Source organism: Carassius gibelio, chromosome A19, assembly GCF_023724105.1.
Source record: "Carassius gibelio isolate Cgi1373 ecotype wild population from Czech Republic chromosome A19, carGib1.2-hapl.c, whole genome shotgun sequence".
Lineage (NCBI taxonomy): Eukaryota > Metazoa > Chordata > Actinopteri > Cypriniformes > Cyprinidae > Carassius > Carassius gibelio.
In genome coordinates this window covers 16884856-16910568 of record NC_068389.1, presented here as the reverse complement: position 1 = coordinate 16910568, position 25713 = coordinate 16884856, and the positions used below count along the sequence as shown (strand labels likewise).

The 25713-nt window shown below is 36.8% G+C and overlaps 1 protein-coding gene across 3 annotated transcripts; it reads right to left on the bottom strand.

Annotated features, from left to right (window-relative positions):
• Positions 1-403: 403 nt before the first annotated feature.
• Positions 404-24878, bottom strand: LOC127935166 (protein argonaute-2). Of its 3 annotated transcripts, none has more exons than XR_008147995.1 (23): positions 24605-24878; positions 22921-22968; positions 21927-22107; positions 21725-21845; positions 21376-21557; positions 21134-21270; positions 20912-21046; positions 20741-20828; positions 20472-20619; positions 20268-20387; positions 20066-20188; positions 19823-19956; positions 19544-19728; positions 19295-19454; positions 19048-19138; positions 16272-16466; positions 16043-16198; positions 15837-15938; positions 15427-15626; positions 14878-15026; positions 5991-6057; positions 2470-2979; positions 404-851 (listed from the first exon to the last, which is right to left on the bottom strand). XR_008147995.1 is itself a non-coding variant. In XM_052532800.1 (20 exons), the coding sequence occupies exons 1-20, from the start codon at positions 24627-24629 to the stop codon at positions 14918-14920; spliced, it is 2619 nt and encodes an 872-aa protein (XP_052388760.1). In that variant the 5' UTR covers positions 24630-24876; the 3' UTR covers positions 7485-14917. The 3 variants fall into 3 exon arrangements, 1 of the variants encoding a protein (XP_052388760.1); XR_008147996.1 differs by having other exon boundaries at positions 16043-16177; positions 24605-24876; XM_052532800.1 differs by lacking the exons at positions 404-851; positions 2470-2979; positions 5991-6057 and having other exon boundaries at positions 7485-15026; positions 16043-16177; positions 24605-24876.
• Positions 24879-25713: the final 835 nt, after the last annotated feature.

Genomic DNA, 25713 nt, shown 5'->3' with positions numbered 1-25713 from the left:
ACTGATAAATTACTTTTTCAAAAATACCGGTAAATTCATTCTGGCAATTTACTGGTATGAGAAGTTGTAACATTACAAGTAAATTATTGGTAATGTGCTCTTTGTGAATACAGAGCGTGATTACTGGTCACATACGAATTCAGAACGCGCTGATGTAAGATATCTAACATTTGACACACATACAAAAACACTAACCGCCTATACCCCTCCATGTTTACAAAAACACAATGGGGTGTAGCTGTTTAGAGGTCACATCTGGGTAATGATGTCACATATTTACAAGTATTTTAAAGTGATGTGTGAATGGTGCATTACCAGTAAAAAGATGAAATGTCTGTGTAAACAGCACATTTTTGTATTTACCGGTAAAGTCATTACAGTAATTAGGCTTATGACATGCAAAGCATGTTGTGCATGTATTTATTTTTTTAATCACAGACAAATTAAGCTTAATACAATTGTACTTTACATTTTTAGGTAACAGTCTATAGTCTGGGGGTATAAAAATAGATTTTATTGCCAGTAATTAATATTAATCCCATTTACTTAATGGAGTGGAAAAACAAGAGGAAGATGGTTAACAAAAGAGAAATACAGGGTGCTGTTGGCATGCAGTATATGGTGATACAAGTCTTATTTGTTTGATAAAATGTAATAAACATGCATTATATTATTTTCCACACGTGTAGGTTGTGTTGCTCAAATTAAATTACTGGGGTAGTAGTTTGGCCAGTCGAAGTTGCATAGTGTTCAAAGACCTCTCCAGATTGGTCAGATGTTTCTCTAGAAGAGCGGCTACTTGCTCCTTTTTAGCAATGGAGTCTTTCGTGTTTTCAGTTTGCTCCTTCAGACTGAGAGAGAGAAAAAAAATGAAATAATTACTTTTCTGAATTTTGATTCAGAAGAAATCAACCTGTGTTGACATTTTGTAAATAATGTGCTGCCTTTCCACTATCTCTGCTACAATCAGATTCTTTTATGTAAAGTACATTTTCTCAACAGAGAAATTGATTTTTAATGATATCTTGTAAGCCCTTAAAGACCCACAGTGTCAGCTGCGAAGTTTGTTAACGGATGGTTTATGCTTTTGTTGAAGCCAGCAGCCTGCATTATTTCAACTTATTTTTTAAACAATCATGTTTAAAAGTGGAACTCTTGGCAGGAAAACTACATTACCCATGATTGGTTACTCTTTAGTGTCTTACTTCCAATAAGTCAATTTATATATTGGAATCATAATAAAATAAACACACACACATACACTTGATGTGTATATATGTACACATTAAAACATATATAGTTTTAGGAATTGAAGTTAAAGATATTAATTGCATAGTCTTGTATCTTATCTTTTCTGTCTGATTTCCAAACACTTTTTTTTTTCTTAAAATCAAAGATTTTAGTGATGATAACTAAAATGAGTGAGAAAAACACTTTACTATAAAAAGACCACTGAAAAAGTGAGTATAAGAAACTTTCAATTTAGTCATGAATCAGCAGTTACTCTGCTTTTTCACCATGGTAAAATGAATAATGAATATCTAGATATATCCACACAAAACAAATGACTGACAAATACGTTTAAATCATTAAGAACTGTTTTTAAAGACTGACGTTCTAATGTGAAAATATTGGTAATTCTCACCTTGCGCTCATCATTTTAAGTAAGACAATACATTAAAACCTGTCAGACGGTCATATACCGACTAGTCACAAAAGTTCAAATATTTCAATGCACCTAAAGCTCAAATGGGTCTGAAAACACTGTATATACAGTACAGACCAAAAGTTTGGACACACCTTCTCATTCAAAGAGTTTTCTTTATTTCATGACTATGAAAATTGTAGAGTCACACTGAAGGCATCAAGGGCTATTTGACTAAGAAGGAGAGTGATGGGGTTCTGCGCCAGATGACCTGGCCTCCACAGTCACTGGACCTGAACCCAATCGAGATGGTTTAGGGATGAGCTGGACCGCAGACAGAAGGTAAAATGGCCAACAAGTGCTGAGCATCTCTCGGGGAACTCCTTCAAGACTGTTGGAAGACCATTTCAGGTGACTACCTCTTGAAGCTCATCAAGAGAATGCCAAGAGTGTGCAAAGCAGTAATCAAAGCAAAAGGTGGCTACTTTGAAGAACCTACAATATGACATATTTTCAGTTGTTTCACACTTTTTTGTGATGTATATAATTCCACATGTGTTAATTCCTAGTTTTGATGCCTTCAGTGTGAATCTACAATTTTCATAGTCATGAAAATAAAGAAAATTATTTGAATGAGAAGGTGTATCCAAACTTTTGGTCTGTACTATATGTTCAGAAGTGCATGCAACACACATACTATTCGCCATCAGAAATGTTGTTTTTTGGAGATAGTGAAAAGGCGACTTTATAGTAAAATTCTGCTTAATGTTTTAAATCACAGCCAAATACATCTTCGATGAAAGCATTAAAAATGACTCCGTTACCTTGAGAAGGTATAATGTTTTTCCCCCTCCTTCCTCTTCTCATCCAAATCCGTGAACACCTTCTGCATTGTATTGGCGGTCTGGGCCACAGCGAGATGGTCAGCCAGGACGCCCTGCATGTTCTCCTTGGCCTGTTGATCAAAGGATGCAGCCCCGTCCTCAAGACCACTAGATGTTGATACTGCCTGCAGTGCTGCCCTGTTCTGCAGAACGAGAAGGCGGGACTTCTCAAACTCCTCTGGGCCCGCTATATCATCCCAGCACACAGGAGAGGACGGAGGAAGCCAGAAGCGCTGAGTGCAGTTGGCTGGCTTGCCAGGTGTCTCTCTGACAAATGGACTATCAGCTGGAAAGCTGTTTAGGAGTTCGTGTAATCCAGAACCCCAGTCCTGGTCCGAACCCTCCAGCTCAAGATCTGTCATAATGCTGCCCGCTGGGTACCAGACAAACATCAGGAAAAGGCACCAGGACAAACAAGTCCTTCTCATTCTGTCCTGGAGCAACAGCATACTGGTGATATTGCACAAACAGTAAACAGGATTGAAAAGATGACACTTTGGTTAACTGTCCTTGCTCCACGTGAGCTTAGTGTATTAAACCCATGTTTAATTCACTATAATGCATATCAAAGGATCTCAATAAGACAGGATGACTATGAAAAAAAAAAAATCAACCAAATTTTGGGGACACACTACATCCTTAAGGTTATTTTAATATCTTTTTCTAGCATCCTGCACGATGAGGAGGCTGCACATATGAAAAAAACAGCATTTCCACCTTCTAAAAAGTAAGAAATTTGTTAGTTTACGAAAACCGTCTGAAGTTATTTTGTATGTGTAGCAGTTCTCAAACAAGTGGTTTCAGCAAACAGCCCCCCAAAGTCTTAAAATTATTTAAATGTTATTATTTTAATCTTAATTATAATGTCAAACAGCAGGTGTTGTAAAATCTATTAGAAGAATATTGTAGTACAAGGTGATTAACTTTGTTCTTCTTGATGTTTTAGTATTCTGACATATGCTAAATGTGCTGTATAAAGTTTCCACCAAAAAACATGAGTGGTATATGGCTTATAATGTTTCTGATTATAGTGATTAATTGCAAAATAATGATTGCTTTCGAATACATTTCTTCAACATTCCTCCATGCGGTTGATGAGACAAACTGGTGGGTCGAAGCATTTTTATAATGTTGAGCTGCTGGGGATGCTCAAAAGCTGCTTTGGTAGTGCCTCAGAATATACGCTTATCTAGGGAATCGGTAAAACTGCCATGACGCTGTTACAATCGAAAGTATCATCGAAACAAAGGTGTAGCTACATCACACATGCATCGTTCTATTAGTTTACTGTTCTCCCTCGAGACCAACCTAAAGTTAGCTCTATATGAGGAAACATAAAATAAAATACATACAAATAGAATAATCCCATCTCACACGTTGGAAATTCTAAAAAAAAAAGTTTTTAATTTATGAATTAAACAAGTAACGGTTTTTCAAACTTCGTCGAATTCTGTCGCCGTCTGCGTTGAAACGTTCTATGAGGAAAATGTCTTTAATAAACGTTTTTGCGTTTAAGTTTACAACTAACAAACGATGCAAAAGGATTTGACACCTTAACACGTTAAACTACTCCGTTTCAGATAAACTTACCTTCCAGACTGCTGCAGCAGACCAGCAGAGGAGACAGAAAACGAGCTGGAAAATCTGACTCACTCTTCACAGCTTGACTCAGAGCTCCTCACAACTCATGTGTCTACTTACGACAAGGAAATACTTTTCTTTTTTATAAACACAACAATAATACTCTAAATAAACACTGGACGTTACACATAAGTTTCAAGAGTGGAGTAAAACAAAACGTACTTTTCCAGACAGAGTTTTGGTCAGCTGGAAGAGTGTCAGAGTCTCAATTCCCAGTAAGCTGCCTATCTAGACAGCATTTTAAACATCATTTGGACGCGGAATAAAATACTCTCTATTAACACTGAGCAGACATGCACTAGGTTTTGAGTCGCGGCCATTGTAGACTTTAAGGAGGATTTCCCTGTCTGTAAACGTGATTTTTTTCCTTTCGCTGTTGATTTGGGAAGGACAGACAGAGCTCGAGTCACGGCGTTTGTAAGAAAGTCTGAGGCAGTCAATTTATTTTTAAGAGATATACAAGGATTGTCCTTAAAAACCCTTACTTATTTGAGCTAAACTGTACAATATAAAGCTTCGTTTTAGACTGTAGTGTGAGAAGAGAAAGTAAAAACCAGCGCTGGCCTCAGGCAACATTGTTTTAGGGTTTGCAAGAATCCACACAATCTGCGTTTACTTACAAGATGGGTGTTTGGCGATCTAGAAAAATATACGTGTTGAAGGATTTTAAAGGCCAATGTGTATCGGGCGCCGTTTGTAAAGCGGCTCACGCTGAAAATAACAGCAACATTTTGTCACATTTAGCTTCAAACAATGTTTAAAAAACTGGTATGAATTTTTGACGGTCACTTTTTAGCACATTTACAACAATATTTGTGAACTTAAATAGCCACAAATACCAAACAATATTTGTGATATTTTAAATAGTTAGGCTACATATAAATATTAAATGTTACCCCTAAATGTTACATCTAAATGCTAAATCTAAATGTTAAATCTAAATCTAAACGTTTAAATGTAAAATATAAATCTAAATGTTAAATATAAATCTAAATGTTAAATCTAAATGTTTCTTTTTGAAACTAAATATTTAGCTAATGTGGAAATTAAAAATGCCAATAACCGGAAGTGACAAAATAAAAGCTCGGTGAGGTCAGTGTGTGTTTATAGCATCATGTCAAATAAGTAACGAATAAAAACCATCTCATCTGAGGAAATTGACTCTTGGACGTGGACTATCGTGATAATGACTACCTAAAATAATAAACACGTTTGGAGAAACTGTATTTGAGGAGTAGGCTAGTGTCACTTTTATGAAAATGTTCGCATACTTTTCATCACTGGACCCCCTCCAGTTTGCTTACCGAGCAAATAGGTCCGTGGATGATGTAATCAACATGGGATTGTACTTCATCCTGCAACATCTGGACAAAACAGGGACTTATGTGAGGATCCTATTTGTGGACTTTAGTTCGGCATTCAACACCATCATCCCAACAGCTCTCTGGTCCTAGCTCTATCTGTCAGTGGATCACCAGCTTTCTGACAGATAGGCAACAGTTAGTGAGACTGGGGAAATTCACATCAAACAGCTGCTCCACCAACACTGGTGCCCCTCAGGGATGTGTTCTCTCCCCTCTGCTCTTCTCCCTGTACACCAACGACTGCACCTCTAAAGACCCCTCTGTCAAGCTCCTAAAGTTTGCAGTCGACACTACAGTCATCGGCGTCATCCAGGACCGTGATGAGTCTGCTTACAGACAAGAGGTTGAGCAGCTGGCTGTCTGGTGCAGTCTTAACAACCTGGAGCTGAACACGCTCAAAACAGTGGAGACGATCGTGGACTTTAGGAGAAACCCACCTGCACATTCCCAACTCACCATCATGAACAGCACTGTGACTGCAGTGAAGTCATTCAGATTCCTGGGAACCACCATCTCTCAGGACCTGAAGTGGGACAATCACATTGACATCATTGTTAAAAAGGCCCAGCAAAGGTTGTATTACCTTCGCCAGCTGAGGAAGTTTAACCTGCCACAGGAGCTGCTAAAATAGTTCTACTCGGCCGTCATTGAGTCTGTCCTGTGCACTTCAATAACTGTCTGGTTTGGTTCAGCAACAAAATCAGACATCAGAAGACAGAGAACTGTTCGGACTGCTGAAAGGATTATTGGTGCTCCCCTGCCCACCCTTCAAGAACTGTATACATCCAGAGTGAGGAAAAGGGCTCAGAAAATCACTCTGGATCCCTCACATCTAAGTCACCCCATCTTTGAACTTTTGCCATCTGGCCGGCGCCTCAGAGCCGCAAACACCAGAACAGCAAGGCACAAGAACAGTTTCTTCCCCCAGGCAATCTACCTCATGAACAGTTAAATGTTCCCTACTTATGCTTATAAACGTGCAATATCCTTATATTTATTTGTTAACCCTCCATCCTAGAACATTCCTGCATCTCACTCAATCCTATTCCATTGTCATTTATAGCACAATTTTTTTTTTCTGTGTTGTTGTCGTCTCTGTGTACTGGAAGCTTATGTCACTAAAACAAATTCCTTGTATGCGTAAGCATACTTGGCAATAAAGCTCTTTCTGATTCTGATACTTAAACGCCAACAAGAGCCTATGCTCTCGGCTAACGCCGATTCATTGGACATTTTGAACTACAGTAGCATAAATAGTTACCGTACCTGGTCAGGGGCGGGTGGGGAAATAGGCTTATAGGACATAACATTCAGTCAAAGTGAGACTCCTCGTGGCTGGCTATTATGGCTACAGGTCATCATAAGTCCCACATTTTTCATTACAGTGACAATAGCCTACTCTTCAAATACAGTTTCTCCAAACGTGTTTATTATTTTAGGTAATCATTATCACGATAATCTAGGTCCAAGAGTCAGTTTCCTCGGATGAGATGGTTTTTATTCGTTACTTATTTGACACGATGCACACACACTGACCTCATCGAGCTTTTATTTTGGAACTTCCGGCATTTTGAATTTGCATATTAGTTAAATATTTAGTTTCACCCAAAACATTTAGATTCAACATTTAGATTTAAATGTAACATTTATATATATTTAACATTTAGATTTAACACTTAGGTGTAACATTTAATATTTATATTTAACTATTTAAAGAAAGTTTTTTTTAAACATTGTTTGAAGCTAAATGTGACAAAATGTTGCTGTTATTTTCAGCGTGGGCGGCTTTACAAACGGCGCCCCATAAATATGATCTCAGCAAACAGGAATGGAACAAAGCTGGCAAAAGCAGCAGACACAACCAGACATTAGCAGAGGCCAGCACTTCCAAATAAAACCAGAGCTTTATGTTTAAAATCCAGCACAAAAAACCCTTGAAAACACAAGACATGACAGTCAGAGGAAATTGTTTAATAAATGATGCAATACAGAGCCAAGCAAAAGTGAGCTATATTAAATGATACATTTTCACATTATGTCTTAGCAGGGTTTACAGCATATCTTGGTTTGTAATCTTATAAGTTTGTTTAAAAAAAAAAAACTCACACTTTACATTATCAAGAAACAACAAGTAGATTAGCAGTGAAAGCAAACATGAATCAGAAATTAAAGAATTTGTGACAGGAATGACAGCAAATTATTTGGCATGATATAAAGGAGCACACACAAGGTTAAATGAAAGATAAATTGCTGATGTGAGAGGGAAGTTTGACGCCACAACACTGTACAAGAAAGCCTTCGTATTGAAACTTTGGTCGCTTGACTTTTCCATCACTAGCATGGACATGATTTAAAAATAAATAAATCAACTAGAGTGTCCTGGAATTTCAACGGTTTTTAATTTACATGGGGGGGGAATGGGATCGAAACGGAAAAAAAAACTGAGTGTCAACTTACACCGTACAAATTGGAAGGGGAAAATAAAAAAAGCCATCTGTCAGTTCCAGGATACTCCTACATTCTCAGGAGGTAGTTTTATGGCACAAACGTATGGCCTGATTTGTAGCGACTTGCATGTTGTGGTTAAATAGTGCATATTTTAAGGCCAGATAGTATTTATTATGTTCCATCCATAAATGCAGTTCTAAGGCTACATTAAGACACAGGTGAGGGGACTGAGGACGAGAGGCAATAGCAGATACAGCCCTTAAATGGCAATACCGGAGTCAACTGTAACTTTTGAATGCAGGACGTCACTACATCTAATAGTCATAATCCACGGAGCAATGCTCAAGCTAGAGGTTCTATAATATTGTATATCATGTCAGTGAATATGACTAAATCTGTCTATCAAATTGCATTTGATGTCTCTGGTCAATCACAGAATTCTGAAGGTGCTTGCACAACTTGTGGGCATCAAACCTCCCTGTAGGGGAAAATGTTTGAAATGAGGTTCACAAAAGAACAATAAATGAAGTTTATGCAGCATTTATCAGGCTTATGAGGTACTTCACATCTATACACTTTATTTTCGAAAAGACCAACAAGTCATATTGTTCCTTAGAATTCCTATTGTAGCAGAAAATACCTCGTCTTAAATAGTCTGTGCGCCCAATTACCACAGGGCATCCTTTAAAACTGCTTAGAAAGTGCAAAATACAAATACTGATCATTCTATGCAGCATTCACTCAAGGTTGCATGATAAATGTACAAATTATCCAATGTGGTGCTGAGTATCAAATGAAAAGGATAGTGACTCGATCAGGTGTGGGAGAGATTTTATAAAGGCACACATACACGACCAAAACACGCTGGACGTTTTTAAGCTCACAGATAAAAAAAAGAAAAAGAAAAAGATTCTGGATGACTTTTCATACAACCTTTTTGTACCTTAATATTTAGTTCTCAAAAACTCAAATGCCAGTGTATTAGGATGTTTAATGCATCCTCAATCAGAGTCTGAGAGAAATCAGATCCAAATTGAATTCCCTTCATAAAATGCAGCATAGTAAATACATGTCAATTGCATTTAATAGCACTCTGGAGTCATACGTGACAATATTAAAATACAAATAGCTTATCGCAGACTCGTCGTGGAACGTCCGTCAAACAGATCAGGATCTATTGAGTGCGAAACATATTTATTGCAATACTGGATCTAAATCAAGTAGAAGAATCAAGTAGAGTGCTAGCACTCCAAAGACAGTAAAGCTCAATGATGATTAGTTTGCCATTTGACAGGTTGACAAGCTGCTTCACAAGCAAATGTTGTCGGTTTCCCTAAAGATCCATTAAACACAGCAATGGTCATTGAACGTATCTTGTCCAGTATGTTATCCACAATATGGCACAATGCTAGAATGGAATATGGAACAATGCCAGAAATGAATTACACCAACTCGACCACCATGTTTTGGCAATTATCTTGGCCTGAATTTTTGATTTGTTCACCATAGATACAACCAGAGGATCTGAGAACAGCTCCATTTCCGCTAAAAAGCTACAGTGGAAAATTATTTTAATCAACCTCTAAAAGCTGATGAGTATTTATCACTACATTTTAAAAAGGGAAACTTTCAAATCATATTTATTTTGGTCCCCTGCAATTTTGTTACATGCCGAAACATCCCTCATATGTTGATCCACCATACATTTTTTGTAAATGGCTTAAAAAACAAAAAAAGAGTGAAAGACAACTAAACACTTAATACACAGTATAGGCTTGTGTTGTTTGGTCACAATTATTGTTCTTTGTCATGACCACGTACATAGACGTATAAGGGATATTTTAATGTTAGCACCTGACACTATTGAGGTAGTTTTTCAAAGTTGGTTTAAAAAGCCAGGTTATAATGAAGCTCTCAATTATTCCAATAAATCAGTCTCAAGACCCCATTTTCATCTTACATGCAAGCTCATATTGGAATAAATAACATGTTAGCACGTAATTAACTAATGGAACTATGCTCTTTTTTTTAAAGATTTTTTTTTATCCCTCACAACAAGGGATGGGGCGTAGTTGCTAAAAAGTTTTTTGAAACACTTGTATGCCATCATACCCCAATAAAACAACTAGCTCAATGGCAACTGTCCTGATGAAACGGAGTAGAGGTTTAATTTGTGCACACAATGAACGGAGGCTCAGCAAGTACCACTGTCATGATTATAGGACCACCAAAGAGTGTTGCTGGTAAAGCAAAAGGGCTTCAACGAAAGTACATTTGGCTTATTGGGTTAATTTATGAACATGGGAGTTATAATATAGCTCAAAAACCCTTTGGATGAAACTTGGAAATATATAAGCAGTACATGGCAAAAAAAAACACGAAACACCAAAACATTGCCATATGTACAGTTTTTACAGTACAGCACCACAAACATCAGCGATTTAAGGATCTTTGTGAATCTTTTCTGAATAAACTGCCCATTATCTGTTAATTTTGTTCATCACAACCATGAATGGTGTGATACAGTTGGAAATATGCATGGATATAAGCCCAATGATTCAATGCTGCTTTTAAATGTGCATGGATAAAACAAAGTGGAGCAAACGGATGAAAATAATGTGGATGTTCTTAACCAGTATGCAGGTGTATGGAGTACATTCAAGCCATTTGTTTGTATCCTAATGGTTTAAGCAGGTCATAAGGTAGCATCTTTGAAACTTGCCACCTTAGGAATTAAAAATCAGTAAGTACAGTAAAAAAACTACCATGGTATGTAGGCTTATATTTCTGCTTCAGAACACTATAGTGCAAAAGTTCTAATGCAAACACATTAGCAATAGATCTGGTTAAAATACCACCTCTGATCACATAGCTAGGGGGAAAAATTATTTTGATTAGACTGTCATTTTTGTCTGCTTAACAAAAAAAAGTTTCTGAAATTAAAATCTGAAAGTAATCGGGGCACCACCTAAGAATCAAACTTAAATTGACTCGTTTCATTCAAACCACAAGGTGTAAAGCAAAAAGGCATGTGGACACTGTAACCCCACACAGACCTGGAAAGATACTTCGCCAAGCAATATACAAGCTTCACTCAAGCAGCAAAAGACAATACTCTAAAAATGATGATGCAAGAGACATGCATAATGTTAATAACAGAACATTGATAAATAAATCAAAAGAAACTAGGGCACCATTTCAATTTTCAGTTAACACCGTCTGTACCTCTTAAGAGTTGAAACGGAGATGCTGCAGCAAAGATTAACGTGATGATCTCAAAACCAGCACCGTACTTCATTCTCCTCCATTAATTCTTGGCCCCCATGACATTTGCATTCATGGATATTTGAATGGACATATTTTAAACAAAAATTTGCATCAGATTCCTTATGACCTTATTTAAAAAAATAATAAATCAGCTGATTACGGAAGGAGAAAAAAAAAGAAAAAAAAAAGTCCCTAGCTCAATTTGGTATGCATGACAGATTTCAGACAAAATTTAGACAATCTGAACCCTATATACAAACAGTGACGGAGTGGAAATTAGTTTTTGCATAGTCTAACTCAAGACCTTCTTACATCTGTCAACTTTTAAAAGATTAGTGCTAATATGATGGTATATGAAAAAATGTTCAAGACTACTATTGATGGTTCCTCTCTATAACCTTACAATCTGTCCACCAGTATGCAAATTAGTAACACCTCTTCTGATATAGTGCAAAACATCTCATATTTCACACTTGAGAAATTGCATATGTTGAAGACCTTTGACTAAGGTGCTGATTTCAAAAAGCGTAAAATACTAAAAACTCAGTAACTTCTAAAAATCATCCAACTGAAGCAAGTCATGAGGATGAAAATAGTAAAAAAAAAAAAAGAAAAGAAAAAAATTCTAAGTAGTTTGAGCAATGATTTCACCTCATGTTTCTGATGTTAAATGGTAAATGCTATTCTTCTAACTTAATGTTAAGAAAAACAGGAAAACTATGTAACACATTCAAACAAGTATGGATAAAGCGACAATGCTCTGCAATTAAAAAAATAACAGAAAATGATAAAAGTGGAATATAATATACATGAATGAACATTTTTATAGCTTGCCGGGCACATTTAAAGCATTAAGCCACTTATTCACGGAAAGCATTTAATAATCTTTTGGATTCATGTCTGACTTGTGAAGCATCAAATGTTTGACATCTTAAACTTGCAGCACTCAATTCTAGCTTTCAATACATAGCTTAAAACTACCATAATAAAACAACAGCAATGCTAAATCCTCTAGGCTAAATGGCAGCAGGCTTGGCCACTGAACAAATGAATTAAAGATGCCATTTTAGAGCAAGTGTTCAAAATTTCTGTGACATCTACCACTTTCACCGGGACGAAAAGATGACATTTCCTATCAGTGCAATTATGAGGAAATGACCAGTGCGGTAATGTTACCATAACACAAGTAACAGGTAACAAGAGGTAGGACATCTAGTCATTTCCACACAACTGCACCCAGATAACATACTCCTGATCCAGACAAGCACCGGAACTAGAGAACTCTGTCCATTGCTCTTCAAAGTGCATCTACTGTCACGAGTTACAAGATCAGCGCCAAATAACAACATAACTCTAGTCAAGTATTTGAAGATAAATTAAAATGCCCCTTATACACAGTCTTTTGGGTTTAGAAAATGAGGGTCAGGGTTTCAGGATCAAAAGTCAGATTTCACCAGATCAAAAACCAAACATTGCCATTAAGCTCTCTGACCAGTCTGTGATTCTTGTTTAAAAGCTGAAGTTAAACAAGATAATAAAAAATGGTTGTCTCAAGAATAAACTCTAGCACCTACAATTATAATGTCCTATTGTGCTTCAGTTATAGTAGGACATTAACTACAAGTACGCATGTAATCTTGTTCGGCTAAAAGGAATAATTGAGAGCCATATAAAGAACATCCAATTGCTGATAATAAAAATAGAGTATTTTGTAAGCTAATACTGCTACAGCGGGTACAGGGTTTGTACTATTTACACTACTAAAAGTACCCAGCATGAAAACGACTACGTTACAAATGTTCTATATTTATAATTCATATACACAAACATACCACTAAAATCTCTTGGTAAACAATGCATAGTTAGAAAAGGATGATTAAAAATTCCCAAGAATTTCAAGTTAAAATTGAAGAATTATTTGGGGAAGCGATCTTACAGTTAATTAACTAACAAGACTCAATCAATCGCTACACATCCTGATATGCTTTAGAAGGGATAAGACTGTTTACATGAAAACAGTTTACCTATACATATACAGTGTATTGCCCTTCAATTTGAACTAAGTTTGGATTCAAACTAAATAAATGTTTCTATTTGGTTAAGCAATAAAAAGCTAACAACCACTCACATAATGGCCCAACCCTGTTACTCTACAAAAGGTTTCTAAAAGAAAAAACTAGATTTAACAAGGTTTTAGGTTTATATATAAAGAAAAAAGTATCTTGGGTGTTAAAAAAGGGATTTGTAATATTCTCATGGAAATTAAGTTATAAACGAGATTCTTGGTTATAAAAAAAAAAAGAAAAGAAAAAAATATTAAGGTGCATTTGAAATTTGTATGAAATTTTCACTCTGATTTTGTGTCAATGCAATTGTGTGTATTATTCTTAAAAAAAAAAAAAGTCTTGACTGGCTGTATGCCAGCTGGAGTGCAGCCAGCATAGTAGTCAAACTTCACTGTTGGAAACAGAGCACAGAACCAAGCAAATCACAGTCCTGCAAGATTCCCCGATATTCAGCATAAAACTGCCTTTGTCTTTCAATGTGGACAAGATTTTTGACAACATCAAAATGAAAATTTCAGAACAGGTGCTTAAAGTAAAAAGTGATGGTATTTTTTTCGTCAAGGGGAGTTTTTGAAACTTAACTCATAAACCCAACCCACTGGAACCTTAGGTTACAATCACAGAGAACATTAAAAGAGAAACGCTCATGGAATTTAGAATTTACACACAAGATAATCTCATCATCTAAATGCTAAGAGCCCCAAGATATTAGTACTTTTCAGGACAATTATCCATATTACAGAGCTGTTTCCGCACAGAGAACCCTGGCACAGGTAAACGGAGAGCGTCACTGATGAGAACCAGTCTCATATGAGCGGCAGAGCGCCAGAAAACTGATTGTCAGAACAATTCCTACATTCTCACTTCCAAATGCATTCTTGATTCTGCACATACGGTGTTCAAATTTCATGATACAAGCACATGATAGTGCTTGGTCGGACTCATACAGTAGGATGACTGAGCCCAGGACTGAACAGTAAATGACAACACGATTATTTAAAAAAAAAAAAAAAAAAAAGTCACATTAGCACAAATATATGAAACAAAACAGGATAAGTACTTTTGTCCTGAAGTCCCCCATCTGGTCAGTGCACTTGCTTTTGCTGATAAATAATTTAGCTGTGGAAACTGCATCTCTACAACCCCTAAACCTGATCTGTGTTGTCCTAAACTAACCCGAACCCATTGTTTTGATGAGTTTGTAAAAACTACTGTTCAACAGTCTCCATCACCAGCCTTGGTGATAGTACTGAATCAAGCAAACGTAACTTTCAGTGTAAAAATAGTTTGAATTTTTGGATTGACTATGTAAACATGTTAACCTCTAATCTGACATGCATATATACAACAGAGACACATAACCATGCCCACTAAACCAAAAAAAAAAAAAAAAAAGAATCACATTACAGTTCTAAAATCATGGATATTTAGGATGTATGGAAATTGACTTCATGGGCAAATGGAAACCTAACAACATGGCGATTCTTGTTTTTTCCCCCCATTATAGGATCTCATTTATACAATTGAGGCAAACACACAAAAATGCACACAGACACACACACCGTGCTGTTTCCAGGATGTAGGGCTTGTTTCTGGCTATGTTCAGGCAAAGTACATGGTGCGCATTGTGTCCTGGTGGATCTGCACAGCTTTGGCCAGGGCTTGTTGGTCTCTGCCATTACTCTGACCTGATGTGTGACTGCCTTCAGCACTGCCGGCAAAAAATTACAACACACACATAAAATCAGATCTGTTGGGATAACAATGAATAAGGTCTTGCATTATATAAATAAAAAAAAAAGTCACATCCAGTTGTGTGAGAAAATAAAAGTGAATTTTGAATTAGTTGTAAGCATTAAGGACTTATTTTAGCATCCTTTGTAGAGCAGAGACAGGATGTTGCAACCCAAAGAAAATGTATACCAAACAAGACTATATAGCCTTCTCTACATGTCATCATGTTACTTATTCAATATAATAAAACCTTGGATAATCTAGGTTCACTGAAAAAAATAAAAAAATAACCCAAACTTTAGGACAGTTTCTTCTTTTTAGTTTCTCTGTAATAAAACAGTGTCATTTACTCGGTCCAAGTTAGTAAGACTTGGTACCTGTCGTGTTCTTTGTCAACCAAGTGGTAGCGAGCACGGAACGCCACCAGGTGGGCATAATAGGCTGGTGCAGGAATGGAGACCGAGCGGGTGCAGCGCACGTAGGTGTGGCACAGCTGGTAGGTGAGGACCTGCAGCTCATCAGAGGTGAAATGGTTGTCATCCCACAGCACGTGGTAGTGGGACGGCCTGCTGGTTCCCTGTGGAGATTCAGCAATTATAAAGAACTGAAATCACACACTCTTAGACAAGCATAATGTTCATCCAGACTAAAGCCAATTAAGCTCCACACTTTTAGGTACCCGATAACTAGGACTAAAGCATTCATATGCACTCACTTTATATATAACAAGTCTATGACTTCTTTATTGATCTTTCATTGCTATTCTATTTGAAATATTCAATGGTACCTGAATTCCGGCATGACTGCAAAGATAAAAGTCAAACTCAGATGGATGAGTAATTTTGGTGTCAACTGTGGTGCCAGCAGGGATGTTGCCACTCTTTCCAACCTTGGATATAAACAGCAAATTTGAAAGGCAAGTTTAAAAGACATTAACTCCTGGGACTATACAGGAACTCCTGTATAGAGATAAAATCTTGTGCATTAACCAACCCGCTCATTCCGGTCCATGCAGAAGAGCCTGGTGTGGTGTCTCTTCTGCACTACTACGAAGGTGATGCCTGGTTGATAATCTTTCTCCAGCTTGATACAGGCCTCACGAATAGCCAGCAGTTCATGCTGCAGAACCTGCATAGACAAAGCCGGAGACTGAAGATTAAATGAAATGTGTTAGGACCAATCAGCTAGCGTTGGCAAAGAAAAGTGCAGGCCCGCAATCTACCTGGTTGAACTGGCCCTCTGAAATGCCGTCTCGGTAGTAGATGATGCGCGTTGGTTTAAAGCGTGTGGATTTGTAGAACTGGATCAGCAGCTCTCTCACCATGGTGGCCAGATCCTGAATGATGTCCTGACGGTGCTGCTGCACCCGCACCGTAGCACAGTATCGACTCGGGTGGGCATCCATACTACCAACAACCTAAATATTATATTTTAAAAATAAATAAATAAAATGTGTTATTATCAAGCAGGGATGTAACGATTGATGTAACCGTTTTGATGATAAATCATTTTACAATACCCCACGGTTAGTATTGGTTTCATGTTAAAATTATTAAACCTGTATTAGATTAACTCGATTTGAACAACTCACGATAAATAAATACTGTCCAGCACAAAGCACCGTTTTAAGTAACAGTATCACAGGAGCACAGCATGCGGAGTAGTTTCGTTTTGAGTGAAAACTGGGCGGAAAAGCCCGGAAGGTTTTAAAAGAGTGCTAAGGGAATTATACAAATAAATAAATGAATTATATGAATGTACCTCTGAAGGTTCTGACTGTCTTCAGAAACATTTCAATGGTATTTTGTTTTCATCTTCACTCAACGTTATACCTAAAGAATGTGTTCTTAATTGCAACTGCTTTGTCCACAGAGGTTACGGGAAATGGCTCTAATTGATCTTTTCCATAAACGCCACCTGCTGTCAGTGAGTGGATTTACAGAGATTATATTTACATCCAGTCTGTGTGCAGTTTCTGTCTGGGCGAAAACGCACCAGATTTCATGCCCTGCTGTAAGTTTTGACCAGTTGATGAAAAACAAGCTCATGTGGACTCAAGTCAAGTTATCTAGAATTATTTATGGAGCAGATAAAATACATATAATAATTTATTAATCAATTATTGTCAATCAATTATCAATTATATATACAATCATTTTAACTTAACCATTTTCTTTATTTAAAGGCTGAAATGTGAGGCTTACCTTTTTATGAAACTTTTTCAAAGGTTTATTTGAACATTTATATTAGATATTTGAACATCCTATTGTTGTCAGTCAAAGTTGTCATTTAAAATCCTAACATCATTGGTAATGTTATTGTTTGTGATTATGCAAAAAAAAAGTCATTTTATTTTATGTTTGTTGGTGAAGTGATTTGTTTGTCTGTATTTTCTGAACATCTCCAGCACATTTTAATAATACTGTGCTAATACTAATAACCATGATAATTTTGGTCACTATGATTGTTATAAGAAATGTTCATACCGTTACATCCCTATTAGGGCTGGGTATCGATTCAGATGTCCCGATTCGATTCAATTTCGATTCTCAATGCTCTCGTTTCAAATCGATTCTCAATTTTTTTTTTTTATTACATTCAGCGAAAATATATTTTTTTAAAATGCTATTGTTATTTCTGAAAAAAAAGATAAGATAAGCCTGTATCTTAAACCTATTCTTTTTTTTGTATAGGGTCCTTTTTGAACAATAATAGGGCCATATAAAATGTTATAGTGCATAAAACACTAAATTTATCCTAATCAAATCAATACTTAACACTTACTTTTTTGGCAAATAAAGTGCTGCACAACAGAGGTTTACTGGTAAAATTAAAAAAGAAAACAAATGTGATTATTCCTTTAAAAATAAAGATGTATTAATATGTATTAGCAGTAGTAGCATTAAGTCTTAAGAATGCTAAATAGTAATGTATTCAGACGTTTTTTAATGTTAAACTATACTTTTATTTTGACGGGTTGCCGTGAGGAACTTGCAGCTGCTGTATATATATATATTTGATATGATGGTAGTTTTCTCAAATGAAATTGTAAAATGCTAATGAAGTGAATCACAGAGCAGCTGGGGTTGTATTCTACTAATAAAAAGTGAAACAGAAGAAGCTGAAAACACTGCAAGCGTCATCCACGCTTTAGTATGTGTGTAAGTTACATTAGTTCAAAAACAATGTGTGCCCGGCCTTTCATCATTGATTACAGAAATCATGGCACCTTATGCGTGATATCAAATGCTTCTGCAGATTTATAGTATTCCTATAGCATTTAACCTGAGCATTGCGAGTCAGGCGTATGGCTTTGTTCTTGTTTCTAAATCACCAGTATCTCTGCCATGGTGAGCAATGAATGAATGACAGGCTTTCCGTTGTAACATCACGCAAGGTAAATAAAGGTGACATCTAGTGGAGAAGAGTAATGATAAGATTCATGTGAATCAGATCTTGTTTTAAATGTGTGCTGAAATAAATACCAGAAAAGATTGATTCGTGGCTTTTGAGAATCAATATCGAATCAACATTATTTAAAAAAAATTTTTTTTTTTTGCTCAGCCCTAATCCCTTTTGTCAAGTGACCTTAATTGACATTCTGCTATATGTGGAGACAGATGAAAGAAAATGTCGTGCCCCACAGCGGTGCTACTCATGTAAACGTATGTGAACAAACATGGACATGTACACAAAACATAAAAAGGTATCTAAACATTATAAACCTATAAAGATCAACATCAACTATATGTTATGCCATATAAGTATATAGCTTTACAACTTATATAAACACACATTAACTAACATAAATATTATTATTATTTACAAGGCCCCCTAGCTCTGAGATGTCAAAAGCCTTATTAAAGACTTTTGAGATTATATGACATGGCTTAAAATTGTGTACAAGTAGTAGATTGGTAACACTTGTGGTATTAGTGCTACTTGGCACTATGCAATTAACATAATCAACCTTAAAATATCAGTCTTGTCAGGCTTACGGCAGCAATTGAGGGTTTCTTGCCATCTCCAGCTGGTGGATGAGTCACATCTGCACCCAGAAAGATGACTGGTTGCTGAAACACCAAGGGCCTAAAGACAAAAACAGTGATAAAGGAATGCAGAAAAGTGCACTGTACTTTCCGGTCAAATTTCATTGGAAAGCACCCCAGGCATTACCAAATCTGCATTAGAAAAAGTGCCTTAAGCTTTATGCATGCCAAAGGCTTTTGAAAAAGCTGCCCTCACCTGCCCTGTGGAAGAAGAATGTTATTGACTCCACCCAGTTTGACATTAATCTTCAGGCAGAGGTTGGAAAGGGTCTGAGGTGTGGTCTTCTGCACATTCTTCACCTGGACACACTGCGTGGCCATGCCAAGAACAGTGTCTCCAACACGCTTCACCTCAGCTATGAGAATTGACAGTGTTTAGAACATTACAACTTTACAAACACACTGAAAATAAAAATACTAGAGAAACTTAGAGGTGTTAAATTACCATAAACGGGGGTCTTCCCAGGTAGGATGACAACCACCAGCTGTAAGCCTTGGTAAGTGTACTTGAGGTGTTTGAACATGGGCTCCACACTGTCTGCTCCCTGGGCATATTTGCAAAAGCACGGCTGGCCCTGAATGGGCATGCCAGCATCACGTGATATCTTACGGAGCTGGTCAGTAAATGCCCTAGAAAACAAACAAACAAAGGATTCGACCATGTAAGGGTCTGAACATTGATTCAACCAAATACTTCTCCAGATCCAGGTCAAAGCTGGCTTACTTCAGAAGAAGTTCTGTACACTGCCTCTGTGGGGCAAAGCAGGCGATAGCCCACACTTTGATCTCAATTCCTGTGTGGAACTGCTTGTTCCTCATGTCCCACACACCCTGGACTGGGGTTGCTATTGCTTTGTTCTGAAAAAGAGACATAGAGACATGACCAAATTAGGAAGACACATCCAGATTGGAATTCAATGACAAGGTTGGCAAGATAAATGTCAAGTTGACCAGGACAGGTTCCTACCCTTCCTCCATAAAGAATTGAAGGTGCCTGAAGGACCCGACCATTGACCTCAGTCATCTCGTCTCTTACCATAACTCCAAACTCACGCACATAAGGATCGGTGTTGAAGTTGGCACTTCTCATCTGTCACAACCAAATGAAATCCATCATGAGGTGTGGATGAGATTTAGAAGACTGAAAAAGGACAGAGAGCTGCACATACCAGTTTGCTGATCTCATCCTGACGGTCAGGTGCAGACCTGGCTGTGGCACGTATCATAGTGGAGGTCTGATTGTCTGTCAGTTTCTTGATGCATCTCTGTCCGGCTACTATATTACAGACCTGCATTTATAAAAAAAACAAGGAAAATGACATTCAGAGAAAGAAATGAGAGAGAAATAGGTGGAAAAAGCAAGCATGACCAACCTCCAGCGGAAGGTAGGTGTGTTTCTGTTCCTGACCAACTTGTAAACATGGGAGATGTGGATATAGCAGCACTAGTTTGTACTTATCCTTGAAGTACTGGGCAACAGTGCATTCAATGGTCTGACCATTCTCTTGTTGCAAAGGAAACCTAGACACAAGCAAAATACATTTTTAAAGCATTGACTTTTAACGCTGCATCATCCAAATGAGGAATATAAAATACATTGGCATTCATACAGATTGAGCTCTAGCCATTTAAAACATCTTACGTTTGATGGCTGGCTGGTCTTCTAGTCACATTACAAACCCTGTATTTTCTCTTCATCTGTCCACAGTGAGTGATTTCAACCTTCAGACCTGATAGTTAAAAAAAATTCAATGTTCAAAAATTCAATCAATAAAAAACATTAGGGATGTCATTAATTACTGTAATAAATCACCTTTGATTTCCTTGGTAAACTTCACTCTCTGGGAATCTGTCAAGGGCTTCTGTTGCTCTTCAATGCTTTTAAAATCCAAAACCTCGCACATGAACTCAATCACAGGTTGAGCTTTGTAGAACGCAGTGGCAGACACTAATGATAAATATTACAAAACAAAGATTCATATAAGAAAGGTTCAAGAAACATTTATTAATGCAGATGATGTCAGTGCACACTGACCATCAATGTTGAGCATCATCTTCCAGAGGGATGGTCGAACAGACTGATGGAAGCCAAACCAGACTTCTCTTCCTCCACCGAGGGGGTTGGAGCAGCCCTCAGAGGGAGTGAAGAATGAACGTCCAACTGGGGTGTACCTGCAGACACAGCAATAATGTGTTTAAACAGCACAGTGTGCAGAAGGATGAAGTCCCCCAATAGTGATGTATGGAAAACCGAGTCGACAAAACACAGCCATTAACCTCATAGAGGGCAAATGTCTCATGACAACATCCAGAGCCTGAATAGTCTCAAAGGGGATGTTTGGTAGCCGTCCAGTCAGTGCTTCATGTAGAGCTTGCAGACTCACACAGGACACCCATTTTATAGCTACTTTAAAGCTCCTGTCTTTTCCCTCGCCTGGAATTGTGACCTCCAGCTCCACCTAAAAGAACAGTTTGGGACATCAGTATGATGTGACACTCCATAAAATGTAAAAAGCCTTCAATGTAGAATTTTGTGTAGATACAGAATAAAACATTTCAGTTACTACTTTATCAAACAAGAAAATAAAGCCAACACAGACTTGATCATGACTTTACTAGTGCATACTTTGTCTCTTCCAATGGGTAAAGGCATGGCAGTGTAGAGATTCTTTCTTCCATCATACACAGGCTTTCGATCTCCAAAGATCTGTGTCTTAAAGTGCTGGACCATGTGCTCAACAATTTCACTACAAAAAAAAAAAAAGGTAGTATAAATTTCCTTCCAAACAATCAGCTGAAATTTTCAAGTTTCAGTCAAAAGCTGTTACCGGTTAACTCTCCGTGGGCATTTCTCAGGCTTGATGTCTATGTCGTAATGGTACACCTCCAGCTTGGGTATTTCCATTTCAAAGAAGTTGGCCTGAAGCTTGATTGTCCTACCCATTGTGCCAAAGTCTGGCCGTTGAGGTGGTTTGAAGACATACTCTTGTGCTGGAGGAGACAGGGGAGCTATGGGACAAACACAAACAATTGTATTTATTTATAACATTAATAAGAAAAATTATCTTTTTTTGGACCAGGTCCATTATTTTAAGCTAGAAAAGTCCATTTTTAGTTCAGAGGAGCTCTGAGAAGCTTAATCCTATTAATTAGGCCCACACAAACATTTAGGTAAGACTATTAGAGCTCTGCTGTGCCACAAACTCAAGCACCACACATTACAGAACTTCTTTATTTTCCTATATAGAAACTAACTGGTCAACTTTAGTTTGAAAAGTAACTTACTTGCTATCAACTTCATTTTAGTTTAACTGTATCGAAAAGCAATATCTCACAGTGTTGAACTGAATATTAAACCAGAATAATAACAGCCATGTGCTCATGCACTGTTTAAAAATTTAAGAAGTGCTAATTTTCTTCCAGGACATCATCCATTAACTTTTACGAACATTTCTGTTAACCCTTAAACACAAAAAATAATTGTAAAAATAATTGCAAACATTTTAAATACAACTAACACCCATTAAAAAAAAAAACACACACAGAAATTTCCGTAAATGCAGTGTATTATGACCTATTTTTTCACAGTGTGTGATGCTGCAAGTAATTAACCTCATTTACTACTGTACTAACTTACCCAATCAGAAACTAGAAAATGAAAAATACTGAGCAATACTGAAGGTTTTTAGAGTGAAAACACTCAACAGTAAATGAAGTTGCTATGGTTTAAAGCTTTAATTAAACATTTCAAGAAACTTGATAAACAGTACTGAAAATATGTGCTAGGCTTTTCAACAGGCCAGCTTAGTCTGGGCTGCTTACCAGAAACATCTGACCCTGTAGACTGCTGTCCCTGACACAGCTCAGCAGCTATAAAAGACATAATAACTGGTTTATTTCAAACAAACCTCTACATTAGTGATCATGTGCAGAAACATATGTACAATCACAGAAATACAGCCATTTAACTTGAAAACTGAAAAATTTTGAAAACTGATTTAATATCCAACAGATTTAGTTGATTACAAATGTTGAGCATACAATAAAACAGGGACACACATGGTTTGTTGATTTGGGGGGAAAAACAGGTCAAGTTAATACAACAGTGTTAAATGTATGAAAAACATTCAATGTACAAGGAGGCTTGTGGGTATCTGAAGTCTTTCGCTGACAGATTCCATGAACTGTCTCACCCCATCTTATCAACCCTAAAAACACGGCAGGAAGATACTAGGGACATGAACCCATCCCACTGGGCAACAGGCCTTTTACCTCCTTATCACAAACACCACACAAGCAACTCAACAACCTGCCAAACTCTCCCACACACTCAAGTACCAGGATGTATTTTCTTTACATCACTATTTGCATGATACATATATATCAACATGGCTCTAAGCATATAATACAACAAACTCATAATTGTTATGAAACCTAAGTGATAGCACTTTACCATAAGCACCCATTCATTAAAATCTGCTAACATTAACTAACAGCTAAGTATTTTTACAGCATTTCTTAAAGTTTATTAATAAAACACAATGTGATAACTAATGTAAACAAATTCAAACTTTTGATTGTAAAACTATTAGGACGTTGAAATTAACATCAAATAAGAATAATAAATGCTGTAGAAGCTGTGTTCAGTTTAAGCTCACGTTTACTAATGCAGTAAACTAATGTTAACTAATGCAGTAAACTAATGTTAACTAATGCAGTAAACTAATGTTAACTAATGCAGTAAACTAATGCTAACTAATGGTTTCTTCATGTAAGTTTGTGACTTGAACAAAAGCTAGTTTTACCGCCTTTCTTAAAATGTGTGATACTTCTTTAGCACTTCAATACTTTAATTCTTTAAAACGTATTTCTTAAATGTAATGAGGGTACATAATACATGACATCATTAACTATATTACAACAACAATTTTGCATTCATAATTTGGGTAACGTTACACACACACTCAACTTTAGCTGAACATCGCGACTGTGCAAATATATAACAAATAGACCAGAAACTTTGCTAATTTTGAAAGCATAATAAATAATTTATCAACTAGAACTTTAGTTAGTAACTTTCAGTAATGGCTAGCTGGAAGAAAGTCAAACTGGTGCCAAAGTATCAATGACAAAACATAGAGCAATTAGACCGAAACCGTTAAACTACGCTAATATCTCCAAAACTAAAATAGTCAACTTAGAGAGTATGAGCGGTTATCGTTTTAAGATCGACGCGCACATGACTTTAACAAGCGGCTGTAAATTCAACAGCCAGCAGGTCAACAAGCTTAGCTAGCAGGCTAACAACAATGGGCCTACACAACAAACCATCGACAGAGACGGGAAATATGACTTCAGTGCTATAAGCTAAAACTAAAATAATACTTGAACGTTGATGTCATGTGCAGCTGAACTCCATTAAACTACATTTTTGTCTTTAACAAAATCACCAGACTTATTCAGTTAGCATCCCGTCGCTAGCACGCTCGCTAATCATAATACTCACCACCAGCTGCTCCAATAGGATACATTTTAGACGCTTTCTGCAACACAGTTCAATCGCAGACCGATAGTTTTTGTTTTTCAGATGCCACGTAACACATGCGGTAACGGGAAATATTAATTTTATTTTAAAACAGCATCAATATAAAGGACAAAAGTGAGAATAATGAGCGCGCTTAGTTCGTGGAGCACGAGAGCTCTGAGTGGCCCCATCCCATCCCCCTCACGCGAGCGCGCGCCTCTTTACGCCACTCTCGCTGCTTGCTTCAAAGCGCGAGCACAGACACTAACATGGTATCTCTGCCTTGGATAATATTTTATTTATGGTATTTATTCAAATGTACCAAAAGCAGTTTCAAAACAATCGTTACGTTTCATTTAACAAAGTCTAAATAAGACTGGTGGTTATGGTACGTCGTTTCCGGCTTTGTTTAGCGACTAACAATTATATATTGCATGAATATAAAACGATGAGGCTATATTTATTTTGTTATATTTATTGTGTATATTTTTATCGTAGTTAATTCTCGCAGTTGTGTTTTTCTGTTGTATCACAATGTAATTTGTGGATTTAAATTTTTTTATGGATAACCTCATTATCATATTTTATTAATAGGGCTGGGCAGTGTCAGAAACCCTGTTTTTTTTTCATCTACATTTTAAATAGGGGAAAATAGTTTCACACAGGGTGGGTTTCATCATTTGATTAAGCAGTCAAATATTATTTTAAATATATTATTAAAAATATACTTTATACATAAGGTATACTTAATTTATTATGGAGACCTGTTGAGTTTGGAAACATTTGCTTTAGACAAATTAATTTTAAATGTGTAAATTGGATTTATTAACTTGTTTAATTTGTTGTTGAATGTAACATACTGCTTCAAACTGTTTTTGTTCATACATTTTTTTAGTCAAACATAATTCATTACATTGTAGCTTACAGAACCCCTTAGGCGTTTATTTTAATGATAGGATTATACAAACCTAGGGTACAACCACTAATCACTGATTTATTACGCTACTAGACTGTCAATTTGTCAGGTTAGGCATTTTCGTTATCATTTAGGCCTATGACTAGTCAACACCTGCATTAATGCACTGTTACAG

Bases quoted from the DNA above. Each gene is read 5' to 3' on its own strand.
- LOC127935166 (XM_052532800.1), bottom strand. From the start codon at position 24,629: ATGTATCCTATTGGAGCAGCTGGTG. The intron at 21,271-21,375 runs GTTAATGGCTGT...CTGTGTCTGCAG, and splicing joins AGACATTTGCCCTCTATGAG to GTACACCCCAGTTGGACGTT. The intron at 19,729-19,822 runs GTAAGCCAGCTT...TTTGTTTTCTAG, and splicing joins TGTACAGAACTTCTTCTGAA to GGCATTTACTGACCAGCTCC.